The sequence below is a fragment of the Dendrobates tinctorius genome, unplaced genomic scaffold (genome assembly GCF_039654945.1).
Source record: "Dendrobates tinctorius isolate UK_male_01 unplaced genomic scaffold, ASM3965494v1 ptg000132l, whole genome shotgun sequence".
NCBI lineage: Eukaryota > Metazoa > Chordata > Amphibia > Anura > Dendrobatidae > Dendrobates > Dendrobates tinctorius.
The window spans coordinates 7,012,259-7,035,132 of record NW_027361800.1 but is presented as its reverse complement, the minus strand read 5'-3'; the positions used below and the strand labels follow the sequence as shown (position 1 = coordinate 7,035,132).

At 43.4% G+C, this 22,874-nt stretch overlaps 1 protein-coding gene across 8 annotated transcripts in view; it reads right to left on the bottom strand.

Moving 5' to 3' along the window:
• The window catches only part of HMG20B (high mobility group 20B), a 282,791-nt gene that overhangs the window by 101,793 nt on the left and 158,124 nt on the right, over positions 1-22,874 (bottom strand). For all 8 annotated transcript variants that reach the window (XM_073543403.1, XM_073543409.1, XM_073543412.1 and 5 more), the window contains 2 exons: positions 20,077-20,280; positions 17,533-17,653 (listed from right to left, as the gene is read on the bottom strand). In XM_073543403.1, the coding sequence (XP_073399504.1) occupies positions 17,533-17,653; positions 20,077-20,280 (325 nt within the window). The remainder of the gene's footprint in view (positions 1-17,532; positions 17,654-20,076; positions 20,281-22,874) is intronic.

Genomic DNA, 22,874 nt, shown 5'->3' with positions numbered 1-22,874 from the left:
GACAGCACCGCAGACATGAGAGGAAAGATAGCAGAGACTCCTAGGGTGGGACAACAGCAGATAACCTTTTCCCAAAGGCGAGATTCAGAGCCCTAGATCTAGCCTATAGTGACGGAAAAAGTGGATGGTGAAGACCATACTGCTGCTTTGCAAATCTGTTCTAGAGATGCAGTTGTCCTTTCGGCCCAGGATGTGGCTATGGCCCTCCCCAGTGGGGGAGTCTGACCTGAGGAAGAGTAAGACAATGAAATAGCTATACGTAGCCATCGTGCAATGTTTGATTTTGAATCCTTTTTTTTTTTTTTTTCTTTTTTTGCTTCTTCTTCTTTCACCTTGTTTGTCCCCTGGAAGGAGACAAAAAAGGGCAGAAGACTATCGCCATAATTTTGCGACCTCTATATATTGGAGTAGGCAACGTCTGACATCCGAGCAATGAAAGGTTTGCACTCCCTGGGATTTTGGGTTGGCATAAAACGAGGGCAAAATTATTTCCTGGTCCCTGTGAATTTTGGAACTGACCTCCGGGAGGAAGGCTGGGTCAGTTATGATTACTCTGTCATCCAGAAAGGTAGCGTATGGGGGATTTACAGAGATAGCTTGCAGCTCGCAGATACGTCTAGCTGAAGTCAGGGCACCAGGAGTACAGTTTTCAAAGTTAATGCCTTTACCGAAGTGGAAGTAATAGGCTGAAAAGTAGGAGGAGGAGATGTTAGGGCATTTAATACTAAATTTAGATCCCAGGGATCTACCTTAGTCAGTAATTTGAGGGTCTGGTTGTGAAGGAGGCTCGAATGAACCTATAGACCCAAGGGTAATCGGCAAGTTTTTGGTCAAACAATGCACCCAGGGCAGATACTTGCACTTTTAGGGTGCTCGTGGACAACCCTCTTTCTAGCCCTTTTTGGAGGGATTCCAGGATCTCTTAATTGAACTTCCTGGCTCGTCTTGGATAACTGTCAGCCTGAGAACTCCAGGAACCTTTCCCAAATTTTTTGGTACTTGATTGAAGTTACGTTTTTCCTGCTAGCGAGCAGGGTGGTCACCAAGGGCCTGAGGATCCCTTTGCTAAAAGGAATCCCCTCTCAAGTTCCATGCGGTGAGATGGAGTCTGTGCACTTGAGGATGTAGTACTGTGCCATGAAGTAGATTCATGATATCCGGGAGGATCCATGGGTCCGAGATAGACATGCACCTGAGTCATGTGACCTATGCCCTTTTGGCCAGAAGGGCGCAATAAGGATTACTCGTGCCTTGTCTTCTCGAATCTTTTCCAGGAATATTGGAATTAACAGAATCGAGGGAAATGCATAAGCTAGGCGAAATTCCCAGCGGTGTAGAAGTGCATCCACCCCTTCTGGGTGTTCTCTTGGGTTTAGAGAGTAGAACCTGTTTACTTTCCGATTCCTTCTTGTGGCTACCAGATTCACTTCTGGTGTGCCACAGACTCTCCCAAATATCTCCAGATTTAGGGACCACTCCCCCTGGTGTAATACATGCAGGCTTAAGAAGTCGGCCAGAAGATTGTCTGTCCCTTTCAAATATGTCCCCGTCAGGTACAGAAGATTGTTTTCTGCCCACATGAACAATTTTTTTTTGGCTACTGCCATCAGAAATGTTGACAGTGTACCCCCTTGTCGGTTTATGTAGGCTATGGCCGTACGGTTGTCGGATAAAATTGCAACATGTTTGCCTTGGATTTCTTCCTTTTCCTGAAGAAATGCCCCATTTACAGCTGCCATTTCTTTCAAACTGGAGGATGCTCTCTTTATTGAAGGGTTCCCATTGGCCCAGTAGAATCCGGTCCGCTAGGTGTGCTCCCCAACCTAACGGACTTGTGTCCGTGGTTAGCACCACCGGGTTCTGAACAGACCAGGGTACTGCCCTGCTTAGGTTTTTCGGTGCTCAGCCACCATTTTAACGAGTTCTGAACTTGTGGCGACAAGATTATCTCCCGATTCAAATTGCAAGGGTATTTTCCCTGCTCAGCCAAGATCTGCCACTGTAATTTTCTTGTGTGGCTTTGCGATCACCGGACCGCCGGGTTTATCGCTGTTAAGGGACCTAGAAGTGACATTGCCCCTCTTACCGATATGGCCTGACTAGGTTGTATTTGTTGCATTTTTGATGAATGGTCCAAATCTTCCTCTCTGGGAGGACACATTGTTGTTTGACTGAATCTAATTGAATTCCGAGGAATTCTTGTGTCTGGACCCGAACGAACCTGAATTATTTTTTTTTAGGTTTACCATCCAGCCTAACCTGGTTAATATGTCCAATACTTTTGTGACTGCCGCTCCACAATTTCCTTGTTGTTCCCCACGATGAGGACATCGTACAAATAGACTACTAGCAGTATGTTTTTCTTTTCTCACTAAGGACGTCATCTCTGAGGTGATCTTTGTGAATATGCGAGGGGCCAATGAAGGGAAGGCATTGATATTGAAGGTGAGTGGGGACCTGAGCAATCTCCACTACCAACCTTAGGTATTGCTGATGTTCTCCCCATATTGGCACATGGTAGTAAGCATTGGTTAGATCTATTACTGCCATGTAGCAGCCCGGGTCAAGTAACCTTACCACTTTTAGGGTGCGGGCCAATTTTAAAGTCTCCATTTTGAAGCTCTCCGCACGGATATATCGGTTCAATGCTCTTATGTTGAATATTGTTCTTAATGGACTATCCGGCTTTGGAGTGAGGAACAGGGTGCTGTAGAATCCCTTTCCTATTTGGTGGTGTGGTACTTTTATCAGTAATTACTTTTGTATGAGGAGCTGAGCCTCCTTTAGCGTGGCCTGGTTCTTTTTGGCCACATGCGTAATTTTTAGTCACTGCGGCAGAGAGCTGCACAGACCTTACGATAACAGCTTGGTTATCCAGTTTGAGGCGGGTAATGCCGCCCACTGGTGTCGAAGTCCCCCCCCCCCCCCACCGGAATTTTGGAGCCAAAAGGGGGGGGGGGATTTTTATTTATTTTTTTCTTTGATGCTTTCCCCAAAATTTCGTATGACGCCTTTTCTGAAGAGGTATTGTCCCTTACATGGGACTGCACAGTGCTTGACCTTCGGCTGGAAATCTGCGGCCCAAATTTTTTTTTTCTTTTCCATAGTGCTCTGCGATCCGAATTTGAAAGAGCGCATGCACGGCAGCACATCGGACGGAGTCAACTGTGGCATCTGTCAGGAATCCTGCCGCTTTCTGTAGGGAAGGTATTGCTTCTGCCAGGCCTTACTTTGGGCATTTATTATATATATAATTTTTTTTTTTTTTTTTTTTTTTTTCTTCCTCATAGAGTTTCTCTCACCATTTGACCATAGCATGTGCTGTGCAAGTGGTGGGTAACCCAGGTTTAAATGACCATGCTGGCACCTCACAAGCAGATTTTAGAAAAGCATCAGCTTTTTTTTTTTCCCCATTCAAGGGGATCTTTTAAGGCACCCATGTCTTCAAATGGCAGGGCTATCCCTCTGGAAGTACTGGCGATAGCAGTATCCAGTGTAGGAGCTTTTTCCCCCATAATTCTCCATCAACCGGGTATTTACATTTAAGTCTTTGTGGCCTGAACATTTTTGTTGGGCCCCTTTTTTTTTTTTTTTTTTTTTCTAAATGTAGTACATTATCATGGGAAGGAAACCTTACATTTCTTCCTTTCTAAATTACTAAACATGAAATCCTGTACTGTCTGCAGCTTCCTAGGCGTTTCAATCCCCATGGTAGACCGGACAGTTTGAGTAATTTTCCGATATCTTCAGATAGAAAATAAGGTGACCTTCTTCCTCGTCTGAGGAGTCCAGGTCTGAGTCATCAGAGGGCTAACTCTCCAGCGTTTCCTCTGAGTCCTTACCTGTTTGAATCTCTGTAGGGGGAGGGGCTGAGGTAGGTTTGGCAGAGCTAAGCGCAGTGTGCTGCTTTTTTTTTTTTTTCCCATCCTGGATAATAGTTTTTATATTCTGGAGTAGGGATGGTGATTCTTCGGCCACTGTTTCTTAATACACGAGCAACAGAGTCGCTTATCGTATGTTTTAGGGAGGGTTTTTCTGCATAACGCACATGCTTTATCTATTGCTTGCACTTGGCTTTTTTTTTTTTTTTTTTTTAAGCATGATCCGTGACCTGCCGATTTCCAGCTGGTCTCCCATTCTCGTCCCAGCCCAGCTTCAAGCTGCTTAGTGGCCACCACCTGACGAATGCAGTCACACTCAGCCTAGACTTAAGCTGGCTAGCCGCTGACACCTGATGAGAGCATTCACACTCAGCCTAGAGAACACATGACAGAGGACATCATTATCCACACATTTTTGCCTTACAAAGGCACTCACCCAAACCCGGGTACTATGGTAGCCTCCGGGTCTTCCACTGGTGCGCATTTCGGTTGCGGGGTCCACGCTCAGCCTAGAATGGCCGGTGGCCACCATCCCGCTGCTGCCGCGCCTTGTTTCATTATAATGGAGGAGCGGTGTGCGTGCTCCTGGATCAGCTCCCTCCTGGAAGTGTCCAGCACACCGGCTACCCCCGGCGTGTGACGTTACTTCCAGTGCGTCCGGAAGCCGTCCCCCATTCAGTCGGCGCCAGCGTCGTGATGAGCACGCCTTCTCCCGGCCCAGCCTCCCGACAGGAGCGGCCGCCGGGGAGTCCAGCAGGGGGAATGAGCACGGCACTGACAGCTTGCTGGGATTACAGGCGCGCGCCACCGCGCCCCGCTGCCTTCCCCCCCATACGGACCTCGGCCTCCAGACCGGACTTCATCAGAGGGGGATCCCCCTGGAGGTATGAGACCTGCCACAGGCACCTGCAGGAACAGGAAACCAAACTGAGGAGAGAGGCACCACCCCCTTCTTTTATCTCTGCTACAGGTTTCCTGTTCCTGGGGGCGGATACCATCTCTCATGTCTGCGGTGCTGTCATGGGGAAGGGAAAAAAAAACGCAGCACACGAAAACGCACATGAACGCGTAAAAGCGCGATACCATGTGCCCATGTTAAAGATAGGGGAGCAATGTGCATGATAGCGCCCGAGGCGCAGTGCTAAAAAAACGCATGTGTGAAACCAGCCTTAGAAAAAATTTTGACAGTGAGGGTGATCAATGATTGGAACAGGCTCCCAAGAGAGGTGGTGATTTCTCCTTCAATTTAAGTCTCCAAACAGAGTCTGGACATACATCTGTCTGGGATGATTTAGTGAATCCTGCTTTGAGCAGGGGGTTGGACCAGATGACCCAGGAGGTCCCTTCCAACTCTACCATTCTATGACTCTATGGTCCAAAATCGGATTAAGGCTGAACACAATAATTGGTTTAAAAAAAAAAAAAAATAGAGTATACCAGTTGGTAATTTCATGTGTGGTCACTGCTCTTTTTGTCCATTTCATTTAACTGTGAAACAATTGAACCTACAGGGGATTGTACATGTAGTACAAGATTGTATCTCCTGTCATACATGCCGTGTCTGTCATTTTTTGTCCCTGCAGGTTTCATTACATTGGTAAAATTATCCGTCCTCTGTCCGCTTTCAAGAGAATTTCAATTTCATTTCTTCTGGTAAAGGGGTTCCCAGGCTGATTAATCATATCAGGGAAAACCATGCCGGTAATCCAGAGGTACTGCGCTTTGCGAGGATGGAGAGTGTGACATTACCTGCGCAAGGAGATCTCCACAAATAGTTATTGAGAAAGGAAGCCAGATGGATCCTGCACACCCGTGCAAAGGGTGCCGCAGGATTCAATGAGAAGGCAGACATGTCTGTTTTTTCATAACATGCAGTGTGTTTTAATTCATTTGTTTTTTGTTAATTGTTTTTTAATGCTTGTCAATGTTTTGCATTTTTTGTTCACTTGTATTTGTAAAGGTGGTTTATTGTCTCCATGTATTTGGATGATTTGTCAGGAGGGGAGGCTCTATACTCGTACATGAGGCTCGTCATTTCCTCCCCACCTAGGAACCATAGAAACGCATATTTGCACGGAACGGCTTTCATCCAATGTGGCTCCACCGGGAGCTCTCCTGCTTTGTTTTCATGTAATTGAACCAAAAGCAATATAGTCTAGGACTTCACAGTATACTGAATAATAGTGACATGACTATACAGCGAATCAGAAACAAAAATTCAACCAAAATAATTATAATACTAAATGGATACAAAAGTCAGGAAAATATAACAATTTTATCATGTATGCTATGTAAAACAATATCTGGTGAGAATGGAATACACAAAAAGACATAAAACATACAATAGCTAAGACAGCAGATATATCAACACCATTGTGAGTCCGTGTATGAACACCACATGAAAACCTCACTAAGTAAATAGACCTATATCCATAGGGAGGCGTATACATATCCATAAATAGAAGAAAAATTTTCTTACTAAAATGTAAACAGTATCATATAGGCTAAGCTGTCCAATCTAAAGAATAACATCAATGGTTAATTTAAACAGATAGATGGTTAGTCCACATAACAAGCATAAGCCTCAGTATAAATAGATACAGGTCTATGAAAAGGCACATATATGACCATATATCAGATGGGAAACCGATATTGAAGTAAAAATGGGCTAGCATACAGACAAAGCCATATGAGCTTAAATCATCTTAGACAATATCCATAATTCGTTTAACCAACAAGAAATCTAATTAGTACCTGTGCCCATAATGTGCTCTGAGGAGGCAGATACACTCCGCTGTCATGCTGCCAGGTGCCTCAACGCGCGTTTCACCCGCACAGCTTCATCAGGAGGCGTGGCTAACACAGGAAAATGTGGTTCCCTATATAGCGCATATAATTAAAGTGCATGGAAAACCGGTGTATACTAATTCGCAGGTGTATAGTGATAGTACAGATAGTATATCTAAAGAAAAGGACCTTAGCAAACTGTCAACCAATAGAAGGAAATCACAAGAAAAGATGAATGGCACTCACCGGGTAAAATTACAAGCCTTTATTAGAATATCTTCGACGGGAGAACGGAAGCTGGGGAGCGGGAGTGATGACGATTGTTACATTTTGTATTAACGCACATCTTGCGTGAAACTAAGTCATGATTAAATCAAATTATGATCCAAATTGGTCATGTTTAAAAAGAATTAAGCAGCTCTCATTCCGTGGTAATGGCAAATAGAAGTGTACATTTTTCTATTTTCATGGTTCAACGTTCTAAAACTTCTGTGAAGCACATGGGGGGGTCAAGGTGCTCACCGAAAAAAAAAAAACTGATTTTTTTGGGTGCCAGATTTGAATGTTGAATCTATTTAAACAGTATGTAGTGTGACTGTACATTATACCATCTCCTAAAGTCTAATGACTTAGAAACATGTAGAGTGAATAAACCATCATCCTTTACTTCTAAATTGTGTTGACCAGATTTTATACAGCAGCGCAGGTATCATCCACAAATTTTTTTCAGTTTAATACACTGTTTAGGCACATCAGAGCTCTCCAAACTCAACATGGCATCCGCTAATTGTTATAGCAAATTTTGCATTCAAAAAGTTAAATGGAGATCCTTCCCTTCCAAGCTCTGCCGTGTGCCCAAATAGTGGTTTTCTTCCTCATATGAGGGATCGGCGTGCTCAGGAGAAACAAATTTTGGGGTCCATTTTTTGCAAAGACTAAGAACTCTTGTTCGAAACGTGTCTGCCCACGCTACTATTCCCACATGGGGGTTGTTATTTTTTTTTACACTGTGTGACCATTGTTGTACGAAAAATATTTTTTCAATAAAATTTTTTTGCGTTTAACAGACTTAATTGAGCTGGATTATACCTTGGATCACCAAGCTTTGGTCTCCAGAAATCAAAATCTGGGCATGCACCACTTCTGTCAGTCATTTTCCTCAAGTCCATCACATTGAAACCATGGAAGTGTGGGGGCTCCAGACTTCCACAAAAAGTTGGCGTAGCCCCCGCACCTTTGAGTATCACCGATCACCCCCTTCAACCAGCCTGGGACTCAGTGTCACACCTCCGAACACTTCCTGTGACCCCGGAGAACACGAATCAGGTCGGTTTTTACCATCCCCAGTCTTGTGATCACTGTTATTCACCGAATAATGACGATCGCAAAATAAAAAGTCAGATTTCCAATTCATTTCGCTATCCTATGATATGATCTATCATACCAGAGGAGAGGGAAATGGGGTCCCCGAAACCTCCAACAGGTACCTTCGCCTTCTCCGGACCCTCCGGCTCCATCCCCCGGTCCTCCACGTGATCTTCCCAGAAGAAAATGAAGGGCGCATACGCACCTGCACCAGCTGAGATCAGCCAGCCGGTACCCAGCAACAATAGATTTTTACTACTGGTTCATTTTGATCACTGTGATGGGGTCTATCACAGTGATCAAAATAATCATATAGGAAATCAAACCCCCCCCCTCCCCCCCTTTACGGCCCCCTTAGGTAAAAATTAAAAAAAAAAAAAAATTTTCTTCATTTTTCCATTTGGGTTAGTTTTGGGGTTAGGGTTAGAGCTAGGGTTGTGGTGCTGGGGATAGGGTTGTTGTTAGGGTTTTGGTGTTGGGTATAGGGTTGTGGTTAGGGTTGGGAGTATGGTTATGGGTGTGTTGGGGTTAGGATTGGGTTTAGGGATGTGTTAGGGTTGGAGTAAGAATTGAGGGGTTTCCTCCACAGCTGTCTTTAAGGGAATCCCACAGACTGTCCCATATATATGATACACCAGGTATACAGGACACCTCAATTCCCATTTAAAATAGGATTTAGGTCAAGTCCCTACTGTCCTAGAAGCAAAACTAACATAGCAGATATGATTCATATGATGTGGAACTGTCCAAAATTGGTGTCCTTTTGGAGCTGTGTTGTAGCAACTATAAACAGGGTTCATGTAGAGCTTACACCATTAGTATGTATATTGGGATATGTTTTAGATCTGTCTATTGATGAGTACGGCAAAACTGCGGCGGCACGTATGTTATATATGGCAAGAAAATTGAAAGCCCAAAAATGGATAGCTGATCAGGAGCCTATGATATCAGAATTTATTGATAAAGTTATCTGGTTAGTAAATTTGGAATAAAACATACCTAAAAAAGAGATGTTACCTCTAAATTTGACAAGATATGGGACCTATGGATTGATGGCCCTTGTTCGACATCTAGGGAATGGAGGACATTTCGCCATGGCTTCCTTTGAGCGGTGTTTATATGATGAGTCAAATTAAACCTCTTTGAAATTCAATAAAAATGTTATTAGTGCTTTCCCAAGCTATATGTAATTGGTTTGACTATTGTTACTATGTTCAAATATTTGTTCATACAATTATACTGGTTTTGCAGAGCCAAGATGTATAAATAATGCATGAATAATGTTTAAGATTGGGGGGTAGAGAGCTGTGTTTTTCCAATGTTTGACTGGATGTTGTTTTTCTTTTTGTGTTAATCTTTATTGAATTCAATAAAAAAAAATTGATTTAAAAGAACTGGGGGTTTCCACTGTTAAGATACTTCAGGGGTCTCCAAACGCGACATGGCACCACCATTGATTCCAGCCAGTTTTGCATTCAAAAAGTCAAGCAGTGCTCCCTCACTTATGAGCCCTGCCATGCGCCCAAACAGTGGCTTTCCCCATCATACGAGGCATCAGTGTACTCAGGAGAAATTGCACCACAAATTTTGTGGTCCATTTTCATGTGCTACTCTTGTGAAAGTAAAGAAGTTTGGATCTAAAGTAAAAATGTTTGTGAAAAAAGTAGAATGCTAATTTTTACTTTCCACATTGCTTCAGTTCTCGTGAAGCACCTGAAGGGTTAATAAACTTCTTGAATGTGGTTTTGGGCACCTAGAGGGGTGCCGTTTTTTATAATGGTGTCACTTGTGTATTTTCTGTCATATTGACCCCCCCAAACTCACTTCAAATGTGAGGCGGTCATTAAAAAATGGTTTTGTAAATTGTTGGAAAAATGAGAAATCACTGTTGATATGCGGGAAATGTTATTTATAAACTATTTTGTGTGACACGACTCTGATTTAAAGACACAAAAATACATTTTTGAAAATTGCAAAATATTAAAATTTTTTGCCAAATTTCCATTTATTTTCAAAATTAAACGCAAGTCATACCACAGAAATTTTACCACTAATATGAAGTACAATATGTCACGAAAAAACAATGTCAAGAATTAGTGGGATCCATGGAAGCATTCCAGAGTTATTACCTCCTAAAGAGACAGTGGTCAGAATTGTAAAAATTGGCCCGGTCATTAAGTACAAAATTGGCTCCGTCTGCCTGCCGCTGATCACTGTAGATGAGCTTATTGTCCATCCATACGCTTGTCTTTTTCACTGGCAGTTTTAACCATTGTTTTACCATTTAGTATATAATATTACATCTTATTTCGTTGGCCTTCGTGCATGACCTTAGGTTTATCTACATTAACCTTCAAGTGCCATTACTACTTTACCCAAGCCTCCAGCTTACATGAATCCATCTGCACAACTTACTATTATCTGCAAATATTGAAATGCTAGTCTGTATGTTGTTCACCACTTAAACGAAAATCCCATGTTTGGAATTTGCATATTCCTACCAACCTGGAGAATCATATTGCCAGGTCAGTTTTACCATATAGTGAACATAACATCCAAAAAAGAAACGTGTGCCGGGAACAAAATAGAATAACAAAATAATAAACAAATCAGTATTGTTAAAAATATTAAACTTAATTAAATATAATTTAAAAACAAGGCTAAACACTGGATGCAGATCGATTAAATTTTGGTGGGTGAGCTATTATGGGAAACCCCTATACATGGTTAGACATGTAGACAAAATGCATTTCTAGATATCTACTTGTTATATGGTGGCCCAAGAAGATGCTCCATCGATATATACCCCCCATAAAATACTGCATAAGGGTTAATGGTGGCCCAAAAAGATGCTTCATAGATAAATACCCCCATAAAAATGCTGCACAAGGGTTAATGGTGGCCCAAGAAGATGCTCTATAGATAAATACGGCCCATATATTGCTGCTGCAATTAAAAAAAAAAATAAAAAAAAATGACACACTCACCTCTCGTCACTGAGGGCCAGGTGCCAGTGTCCTGAGCACGCGGAGACACCGACGCGCTATGGGGGACAGGTGTTGGTGTCGCCGCTGGCTCAGGCGCCCGACACTGGCGATATTCACCTGTCCCCGTTCCATCGCCGTGCTCCGCTCTGTCTCCCAGGTCTCTGTAGTGACGTTCAGCAGAGGGCGCGCACTGACTATGTCATCGCGCCCTCTGACCTGAACGTCACAGTCAAAGGACACGGAGGACAGAGCGGCACGCGGTGGTTAAAAGGGGACAGGTGAATATTGTAAGTGCCGGGGCCCTAAGCAAGCGGCGACACCGGTACCTGACTCCCAGAGCGCGCCGGTGTCCCCGCCTGCTTAGGACCCCATTCACTTTCCCCGCTGCCAACGCTGACTGCCGACCCTGCAGCAGCCACCGGGGACACTGAAAGAGGCTGCAGGGACGCAGCTACATTGTCCGGAGATGCCGGGGACCTCCACCCGTGACCAGTTAAGTGGGACCCGTGACTCGAGTATAGCTGAGGGGGGTCTTTTTCAGCCGAAAAAAGGGGCTGAAAAACTCGGCTTATACTCAAGTATATACGGTACTCAGTTATAGTTTAAAGATGTGGTTACAGAAATAGTCCACTTGATGTCAGCAGATAGCTAGAAATGAGATAGATAGATAGATAGATAGAGTTGTGGCCAAAAGTATTGAAACCCCTGCAATTCTGTCAGATAATACTCAGTTTCTTCCTGAAAATGATTGCAAACACAAATTCTTTGGTATTATTATCTTCATTTAATATGGCTTAAATGAAAAAACACAAAAAGAATTGTCCTAAAGCCAAATTGGATATAATTCCACACCAAACATAAAAAAGAGGGTGGACATAAGTATTGGCACTATTCGAAAAATCATGTGATGCTTCTCTAATTTGTGTAATTAACAGCACCTGTAACTTACCTGTGGCAGCTAACAGGTGTTGGCAATAACTACATCACACTTGCAGCCAGTTGACATGGATTAAAGTTGACTCAACCTCTGTCCTGTGTCCTTGTGTGTACCACATTGAGCATGGAGAAAAGAAAGAAGACCAAAGAAGGAGGACTTGAGAAACCAAATTGTGAGGAAGCATGAGCAATCTCAAGGCTACAAGTCCATCTCCAAAGACCTGAATGTTCCTGTGTCTACCGTGCGCAGTGTCATCAAGAAGTTTAAAGCCCATGGCACTATGGCTAACCTCCCTAGATGTGGACAGAAAAGAAAAATTGACAAGAGATTTCAACGCAAGATTGTGTGGATGTTGGATAAAGAACCTCGACTAACAGCCAAACAAGTTCAAGCTGCCCTGCAGTCCGAGGGTACAACAGTGTCAACCCGTACTATCAGTCGGCGTCTGAATGAAAAGGGACTGTATGGTAGGAGACCCAGGAAGACCATACTTCTTACCCAGAGACATAAAAAAGCCAGGCTGGAGTTTGCCAAAACTTACTTGAAAAAGCCTAAAACGTTTTGGAAGAATGTTCTCCGGTCAGATGAGACAAAAGTAGAGCTTTTTGGGCAAAGGCATCAACATAGAGTTTACAGGAGAAAAAAAAGAGGCATTCAAAGAAAAGAACACGGTCCCTACAGTCAAACATGGCGGAGGTTCCCTGATCTTTTGGGGTTGCTTTGCTGCCTCTGGCACTGGACTGCTTGACCGTGTGCATGGCATTATGAAGTCTGAAGACTACCAACAAATTTTGCAGCATAATGTAGGGCCCAGTGTGAGAAAGCTGGGTCTCTCTCAGAGGTCATGGGTCTTCCTCCAGCAGGACAATGACCCAAAACACACTTCAAAAAGCACTAGAAAATGGTTTGAGAGAAAGTACTGGAGACTTCTAAGGTGTCCAGCAATGAGTCCAGACCTGAATCCCATAGAACACCTGTGGAGAGATCTAAAAATGTCAGTTTGGATAAGGCACCCTTCAAATATCAGGGACCTGGAGCAGTTTGCCAAAGAAGAATGGTCTAAAATTCCAGCAGAGCATTGTAAGAAACTCATTGATGGTTACCGGAAGCGGTTGGTCGCAGTTATTTTGGCTAAAGGTTGTGGAACCAAGTATTAGGCGGAGGGTGCCAATGCTTTTGTCTGGCCCATTTTTGGAGTTTTGTGTGAAATGATCAATGTTTTGCTTTTTGCTTCATTCTCTTTTGTGTTTTTTCATTTAAGACAAATTAAATGAAGATAATAATACCAAAGAATTTGTGTTTGCAATCATTTTCAGGAAGAAACTGAATATTATCTGACAGAATTGCAGGGGTGTCAATACTTTTGGCCACAACTGTAGATAGATAGATAGATAGATAGATAGATAGATAGATAGATAGATAGATAGATAGAGATCCACCATATGAGTGGACGGGTATCAACTCGCTTGGCTGCGATATTGAGGCACACAGGAACACTTTTGCTTAAAGTACCAGTCTGTGTGGTTTATTTCCTTCATAAACCAATGTCACAGGAACACAAGGCAAACAGTCTTACATGAGACAGACAAATTCTTAATGTTCATAGTAGAGCTTCGCTCTCTCAGGCCTGTGGGCACACAGGCTGTGCCATGTCCAGCACGCATGCAGCATTACCATGTAAAGCATACAAAGTCTCTTACTGACCCCGGTCAGCGTTGCTCAGTTTATCCCTCACGGGTTATCAGGGAAGCAGCCACACTGGGATCACTGTTCCAGACAGTGCCTTGCTCACTAGGCCATCTACAAGTGCAGACCCACAGCCGGGCAACAGCTCCCCTACGTAGAGCAATAACAGACTCTACCAGGTCCGGGCCTTTCCATGTGCTCTTCCAGGAAGTTCAGTCCCAGACACTTCCAACACACCCAGGCCTTCCGGAACCTTGCACTCTGACCACTCAGGATCCAAAACACACAACCCATGTGACTAGACCTTAGACACACTATATAGTACATGACAACACCCACAAGTGAGGTATGGATCACGTGGTCATGACCTCACTTCAGGTCCTATTTCATATAGCCACACACATACAGGCTTTATCTTGGGCGTTCAGACACACGCCCACATGCATATTCTGAGTAGCATCTACAGCGCCCCCTAGCTTTAACAGAGGTTACCGCACCACAATAGATAGATATGAGATAGATAGACAGATATGGGATAGATAGATAGATAGACAGATATGGGATAGATAGATAGACAGATATGGGATAGATAGATAGACAGATATGGGATAGATATGGGATAGATAGATAGATATGGGATAGATAGATATGAGATAGATAGATAGATAGATATGAGATAGATAGATATGAGATAGATAGATAGGGTAACTACATCTATAATGCCAACATATAAATCCCCTAAAACACAATTTATTAAAGTACATTAAAAAACACCTATCGAATTTTGGCGCCCCCACTCAACGAGGACTGTCCCTCACTCCCCTACCATCATGCATCATCTGGGTATCGTATATGGATATAATGGTTATTGATTGATCCTCCTGATGAACCGCTACAGGCGGTGAAACGCGTCGGGGTACACCTGCAAATGATAAGTGACTTTGTTTATTATACTATGATTCATACTATACCCCTGAGAGGGGCGAATCTGTATTATCTGTCTCTTTGACATATTAGTCTGTCACAAATGATCATGATGTGGAGATATTAGAATTTTAGATCTGTGATATTACTCTGGGGTCCTGCTTTAGCCTAAGGCAATTTGAATATTCATTGTTGTATTATCTGAGGGGCATACCTGCATATGACAAGCAATTCAATAGTTTGATTTAAATATACCCCTATGGGGGGGCTGATTTTTATCATCTGTCTATTTATTAGTTTATAAGCGTTCAGGATGCGGAAGTACCAATTGTCTGGGGTCTTGCTATAGCCTAGGGCAATTTGAATATTCATTTCTGCACTATCGGATTATTGTTTTCCCTCCTGTCTTATTAGGGACTGGTAGGGGAGTGAGGGACAGTCCTCGTTGAGTGGGGGCGCCAAAATTCGTTCTTATAGGGTGCCAACCTCCACGGCTAGGAAGGTATCAGTAAGGCCGGGGTCACACTGGCGAGGAATACGGCCGAGTGAGACGGGCTAAAAGCACGCATTAGACACGGACAAGTGATTCTCTATGGGGTCACTCGCACCAGGCGTATATTTCTCATCCGTATCCTACGCTCCGTGGCAAAACTAAAAATTTGTCTACTATAGTTAACGTCTCGGTGTGATTTTTCAAAAACTCTGTCAACATACTAACATACACTAACCAATGCAATGAAACAGTCATAGAATCATAAGGGGTTGAGTAATATATATTTAGACACACTTAAAGAAACAAATTATAACATAGACACAGCATGCTCTTGCCAAGAAGTTGCCCCCTCAGGTGAGATAAAGTAATTAGTGAAAATATCACGCACTTTGAGGCCAGAGAGCGGTCTACGTTGAGTGTTCATAGGTGGTCTCACCCTGCGCACATTGTCCGGCCTACGCACAACACCATCATAGGAGGAACAATCATGTATCCTGGTAAAGTTAAGCAGAACAACACAGGCTTTCACAATTTCATTCACATTTTGTTCACTCAACTGAATGGCAGACTGGAGTACCCGCCATTTGGCACAAAGAATCCCAAAGGAACACTCCACCAGTCGCCGAGCACGTGATAGGCGCAAGTTAAAAATTCTGCGCCTGTGGTCAAGGTTGCGTCGGGGATATGGCCTCATGACATAACGCGACATAGCGCGATAACTGAAAGGCCTCATCTGCCACAAGGACATAAGGGACTGATTCTTCAGGGGAGCCTGGTAGCTGGCGTGGTGGTGGTAGATCCAACTGGTTGGTGCGTAGCCGCCGAGCCATTATGGAAGTATTGAAGACTCTAGAGTCTCCCGTCCTTCCATAGGCCCCAATGTCAACAATTATAAACTTGTATTGAGGGTCTACCAGAGCCAACAATACAACAGAAAAGTATTGTTTATAATTGAAGAATTGGGAGCTTACGCACCCGGATATGTTTGCCATCCAGGGCCCCAATACAATTTGGAAACTGGCAGTCCTCCTCAAAGTCCCTTGATATCCTCAACCAGTCTTCCATCCTGGGCTCGGGCATGACCACTTGGAGTCTTGTCCAGATTTCTGTACATGTAGACCACACTATGCCTGAAATGGTTAATCTTCCAATGAGAAACTCATGGTGGAGGGCGGCATAAGACAGGCCAGTGGACAGGAAGCTGTAGAACAACATAAATTGATAAGTTTAGAATGCATAAAGTCCAAAAACATCAGTTACATGCCGACCAAACTTGGTAGGAATTGAGATAGAATAACACACACATATTTGGTTGCACAATGACTAAGTGATATGCAGGACATATTAGACCTAACATTCTGGTGTGTAAGTTGAAACATATTTGGAGTAATAAGATGAGGGCATAAAACTATGTCCAAGAAGGCAAAAAAACATACTTTAGCACACACATTATGAACATAGAGAATGTGGTTCTGTAGTACATACCGTATTGTGAGTAGAAGTCGCTCCTCTGCAGATATCGCTTTGCGCATCCTTGTGTCCTGAAAGGTTATCCCAGGGCGCACTGTCTCCAAGAGTCGATCAAATGTGGAAATGCTCATGCGACAGTACTGGTAAAATTTCTCAGGATGCTCCCGCAGAGAAGAATAGAGGCGGTGAAAATGACCTCTTGTGAGTCATTGCCTCAAAAGTGGATGGACCCACATGCGTCTCCTCCTCCGCGGATCCACTATCACTGGGTATGGTTGCCCAAAGCGCCGTGACAAAAGCCAGTTAAAGAGAACCTGCTCAGTTGTATTGAATCTCAGACCCTCTGCCATGTTGCACAAAGAACACCAACACACCTCGTGAAAGCAAGCTCACAAATGGACAGAATGGAGGCAGCCACCTGTTTCTGAGTGTATAAATAGGGTGCAGGCTAATGATTTAAATAGTTAGCAGGCCTCAAAACCGTTAAATGTCCATTTTGCAAGGCTGCGAGAAAATCTCGCCATACGGATTGCATACGGATGCCATACGGATTAGATACGGATGCAGACATGCGCAAAATACGCGACCGCACCTGGCTTACGGATGACCTACGGAGCACTATTTAGGGGTCATTCATCCGTATTACGCATGTAAACTACGGACCGTATTTTGCGCTGGTTAGTGTGACTCCAGCCTAAGCCTTAATGTAGGGCTATGTAGCATCCCAGATTAGGTCTTTTCATTCATGGCATTTGACATTTCACTGGGATAGGTGTTTTTTAATGTACTTTAATAAATTGTGTTTTAGGGGATTTATATGTTCGCACTACTTTTTGATTCCCATGAGTTATACATTTCATATTTTAACTACATCTATAGTAGTGGATATGCGCTGTAATGAAACTACACAACAAGCTTGCACAACTACTTCTGATGCAGTTTACGAGTGAAATATAAGAAATAAATCAGCAACGTTTTTGAGTAAATAAACCATTTCCTCACCTTTTTTGATCTCCTTCTCCTGAATCTTTTCTGCACACATTTTATATGCTTCAGATTGCTGATATTCTCGAAGTTCTTTTATGTACTGTTGTTTTTCCTTTTCTGCATCATCCAGATACCTCTAAAACAAAAAGTATCCATGAAATTCTGCAAATGTCCTCCACATAACAATCCACGCAGCAATTAATAAATGTGCATCTGCACTGCGTGCTGTTTTGGAAGGAGTACTCCTCGTTGCATGCTTAGCCGGCAGTGTAAACAGACTGCAAATCACCAAATCAATGAGCAAAACATTTGTTTGGTGAAAGGAGTTTCAAGTTTAAAGTAAATGAGGTCACACTGCTAAACCTATGGTTCAAGAAAGTCATAAAAAATGAAGCCGGAATATTACCTACCCTAGGTGTCGTAACGTAAACCCGTTCACTTGTATGGCACTGCAACGTACCAGCTACACATGACAAACTTTGGCCATGACAGAGGTTATGTGGCCAAAGTCATTGTCTACCCCTATCTGGACAATACTACTTGAAATAAAACAGATTTCTCCCTTTGCAACTGCAAGTGGAAGAGCCACCACACTTTTGCTTTTAACCCCTTTAGTACATGACAAGACTTTTTTGCCATTAACTTTAAATGTTTCTGTTGATACTGCCATATAAGAGTTTGGTATTTTGGGAAAAAAAATTCCATGTGCAATAAAAGAAAGTGCAATTCCAACATCATTTCTGGGTTTTCTTAAAACAGTGTTCACTCTAAGGTAACAATGACCCGCTAACATGATTATTCAGGTCAGCAGGTTTCACAACAATACCAAACGTATCCAGTTTTTAGGGAGTTTTTTCAATTAATTTACTGATAAAAAAAGAAACAAGCGAAATTTTAAAAATAAATATTTTCCAATTGCTAATTTGTGACCTAGATGAAGTGAACAAAGAAAAAAAACCCACACCACAGGAAAAAAAAAAAAAAAAAAGATGATGCCAACGTGACGGAAAGACGAAAATACAGTGTAATTTTTAAAATGCAGAAAGAGCTGCTGCGTGTTGTGAGTTCATTTTCCGGTTCACCAGTTGTGAGTTCTCCTTCCAGGCTCCCTCTGGTGGTAACTGGAGGTAGTGAGGCTGATTTAAATCAGTAGAGATCAGCCACCTGATAATGAGGATGACAATTGGACCTCAGGAATCTCAGACTGGATTTAAGACAGCCGACGCCCTAGTCTGGTGCTGGTGATTCCTTCTGGCTTTTCAGGTCCTGGTTTTCAGCTCTGTTCCAGTCATTTCAAGCTAAGTTTTTCTGCTAATGTTCACACTTGATTTTGTTGGTCTATTCAGATTTCTGTGTGGTCAGCCAGCCCCGGCTGGGGCTGTTCTGAATTTCCATTCTTATTTATCTGTATTTGTCAATTTGCTTTTTTGTCCCTTATTAGATTGGCCTCTTTTTGCTCTGTCTCGGAATATATCAGAGTGCTGATAGTGGGAGAAGTCTAGAGACTTCAGGGTTAATTTTGCTATCAGAAGTGTTGGCCATTATTTTTGTAGAGTTTTGAGGGGGCGAGTATGATCTGACAGCCCTGCTCCCCCTCCCCCGCCGACCTCCGGGACAATGACTCGAGTATAAGCCGAAAGGGGGCACTTTAAGCCTAAAAAAAAAAATGGGCTAAAAATCTTGGCTTATACTAGAGTATATATGGTACTATGCATTAGAGGCTGAAACATGGAAATGAGCTGTATACTATAAAAAAATAACAGTTCATAGCAGGAGAATGACTGCAGAGAGAAAAAGCAATTAACCCCTTTATCCCCAAGGGTGGTTTGCACGTTAATGACCTGGCCAATTTTTACAATTCTGACCACTGTCCCTTTAGGAGGTAATCACTCTGAAACGCTTTGATGGATCTTTGGCCTATCAGCAGGCACTGAGGAAGCCACCTTCATGCAGGCCCCTGCGGCCATATTGGATCCGAGGGTCTCAGGAAAGCATGCAGGGAGCCCCCCCGGGAGCCCCCCCGCCCTACGCGATTCTTTCCCAATCCCCCCGGTACACTGTGATCATGTTTGATCACAGTGTTCCAGGGGTTAATGTGCCGGGGGCTATGACGTACTTTCCCGTCCCCGGTCATACGGGCCCGGGTACCATGGACGGGATAGTACGTCTGATGTCAGAAAGGGGTTCAATAGCAAACTTGTTTATTTTCATGCCAACTAAATATAACAATTTCAGGACATCTGTATAAGTAAAAAAGCAATGAATGCCCTAAAAACAACCCCTCAAAACAGGTGTGGAATTCCATGTTTTGGGTTTTGTTTGGTTTTTTTTTACGTTATTTCACCACATTTAGAATTTCCCTGTTTTGCTGTATAAGAATGGTAAAATGGAGGATGTCATTGAAAATTACAACTCGTTTCACAAAAACACAACCCCTATACAGCTATATAGATGGAAAAAAAAAGTTGACTCTTGGAAGAAGGAGAGAAAAAAAAATGCAAACCTAGAAAATCACCAAGTAGGAAGTGGTTAAAGAAAATAATCTGAATGTTCTAGAACCTGTTTCTCTGTAGTTGGCAGTGTGCTCCACTCAGCTCCAAGCATCTTTGTTATCTCCGGGAAGGGCAAGTCAGGATGCTGTGTTCGAATCTGTTCTCGGCGTTCATTCAGAAACCGCACATAACCAGTGACAGGGGCTTTTGGTCCATTGGGTAAGACTTTCTTCCGTTTCTTTCCTTTTGGCCATCCTCTCTTCTTTACTGGCTGAATTTACATAGAGAAATAGGAAAATTTCAAACTATGATACACATACTGCATAAGACAAATAGAAGAAAAATAAAAAGTAGAATGAGGATGGGTTCACACAGTATTTTGTGGCGTATATTGAAGCAAATCTGCTCCAAAGTCTGCAGCAAGAATTGCTTAAAATGCTTTGACTGCTGTTACTATTCATTTGCTGTCCACACCCGCCTCAACATTGAAATTGCACCACCAAGAAGGAAATCACAGGATGGACAGACAAGTTATTGACATAGAAATTATGAAAAAATGTAAAATACATTTTCAAGAACATCTCCATTAATTCAGCATAGATTATGCTGATGTGGAAAAGTTGGGGATAATCAAGGCTTAGGCACTTTTGCTGGTCAACAGAAAATGTTAACATCATAATCTGATAAAAAAAAAAAAAAAGTGACCTGTCTGTTATGAACCACCCAGCGGCACCAAAAACCCACTCAGATAAGACGATCGCAGCAGCACAGCACAACACCTTCAAGGCATAGACGGACAGCTGTCCAGCTTTGAGGCTCAATAGTTTAAGGTCGCAGAGATATAAGAGAGTACGCCAATTTGTTTGGCAAGTTAGTTGACGATTCTTAACCCATTCCCGCCCTTTCACATATCCATATGTCCAGGTTGGTTGGTATTTCTAGACCCTGGACGCATGGATGCATCATATCTTTAATGCAGTGATCGCATTAGCATTTTGGCACCATCTTGCAGCAGGTCACATGGAGCAGTCACCCCAGGTGAAGACTTTGCCCCCTATGACTACGATCGCTATGATTGGCTGTTTAATTCTTAACAGCCATCACAGAGTTTCTAAGTGTTTCAGGCAATCAGACTGCCTGAAAAACACTGATGCGCAGCCTACGATCTGTCCGTTTATTAAGTATTTTACCAAATTTTTTTTTTTTTTTAGAACAGGAAAAAAAACCGGATTACTAACCGGTAATACTCTTTTGTAGAGTCCACGACAGCACCCACTGAGAGAGGGGATCCGCCCCCGGAACAGGAAACCTACAGAGATAAATGGGGCGGTCCCCCTCGCTCCCTCAGCTTGTGTTACCGAGAACAACGGAGGAACCGCCATACATGTTTTAGTCAAACTGTCTGGGCGATTCATCTATCTTACCCCTATGCAGTTTTAAGCTTACTAAGTTTAATCACATATCTAACTTAAATCATAATCTCCACCACCAAGGAGACCCATGTGTGAAAAAATTCTTACGGGAGGGAAGTGAGCGGGTGCTGTCGTGGACTCTACAAAAGAGTATTACCGGTAAGTAATCCGGTTTTTCCTCTTCGCCACGACAGCACCCACTGAGAGATTTTCAGAGATAATCACTTGGGCGGGCACACCGTGTTAAGGACTGATCTACCAAAAGTTAGATCCTCGGTAGAGGACAAATCTAGTCTATAGTGACTATAAAAGGTAGATGGAGAAGACCAGGTTGCAGCCTTACATATTTGTTCAATTGGGACGTTCGCCCTCTCGGCCCAGGAGGATGATATGGCTCTAGTAGAGTGCGCCTTAATCCCCAGTGGAGGGTCTTCTCCTTTTGTCAGATACGCCATTGTGATCGCATCTCTAATCCATCTGGATATCGTACCTGATGTAACTGCAGACCCCTTCCTGCTGCCCTGGAATGAGACAAAAAGAGACCTACTCTGCCTCCAGGGACTGGTCCTATCAAGGTAGGCTAGCACGGCTCTTTTCACATCTAAGGTGTGATATTTCTCCTCGTCCTGTGTTGACGGGTTCTCATAGAATGAAGGTAGGCATATCTCTTGAGACCTATGAAATTTAGTTGCCCGTTTGGGCAGGTAGGACGGGTCCGTCTTTAAAATGAGACTGTCTCGTGTTGTTAACAGGAACGGTGGGTCTACTGACAGAGCATGAAGATCACTCACTCTCCTGGCCGATACTAAGGCCACCAGCATAGCCGTTTTCAATAAGAGGCACTTTACTGATGCTGAGCTTATGGGCTCAAATGGTGCCTGAGTGAAGGCATCCAAAACCAGAGTAAGGTTCCACGCTGGAAGTCGAGGCACATGCACCGGTTCTGCTCGTTGACAGGCCGAGATAAACCGAGTCACCCATCTATTTGCTGCCACGTTATAGTTAAACAGGGCTCCTAGGGCTGACACGTGGACCTTAAGAGTGCTTACTGAGAGTCTAAGTTCTCGGCCTCTTTGTAGAAACTCTAGAATGGCCGTAATGGGTACTTCACCAGCTAGTTTTGTTGGGTGAAAGGCCAGGAACTTCCTCCACACCTTAGCATATATTTTTGTCGTGGACTCCTTCCTGCTTTGTAGCAGGGTATTGATTAGGTTCCTTGAGAAACCCTTCTGCCTCAGTAGCTCCCTTTCAAATTCCAGGCCGCTAGGTGCAGGGCTTTGGCCTGTGGATGGTAGCAGGGTCCCTGCGAGAGAAGATTCTGGTGCAGCGGCAGGATCCACGGGTCGGTTACCGACATGGCTCTCAGCCATGAAAACCACGGTCTTTTTGGCCAAAACGGGGCTATCAAGATGACCCTCGCCCTCTGTCTTATTTTCCTGACTACTGTTGGTAG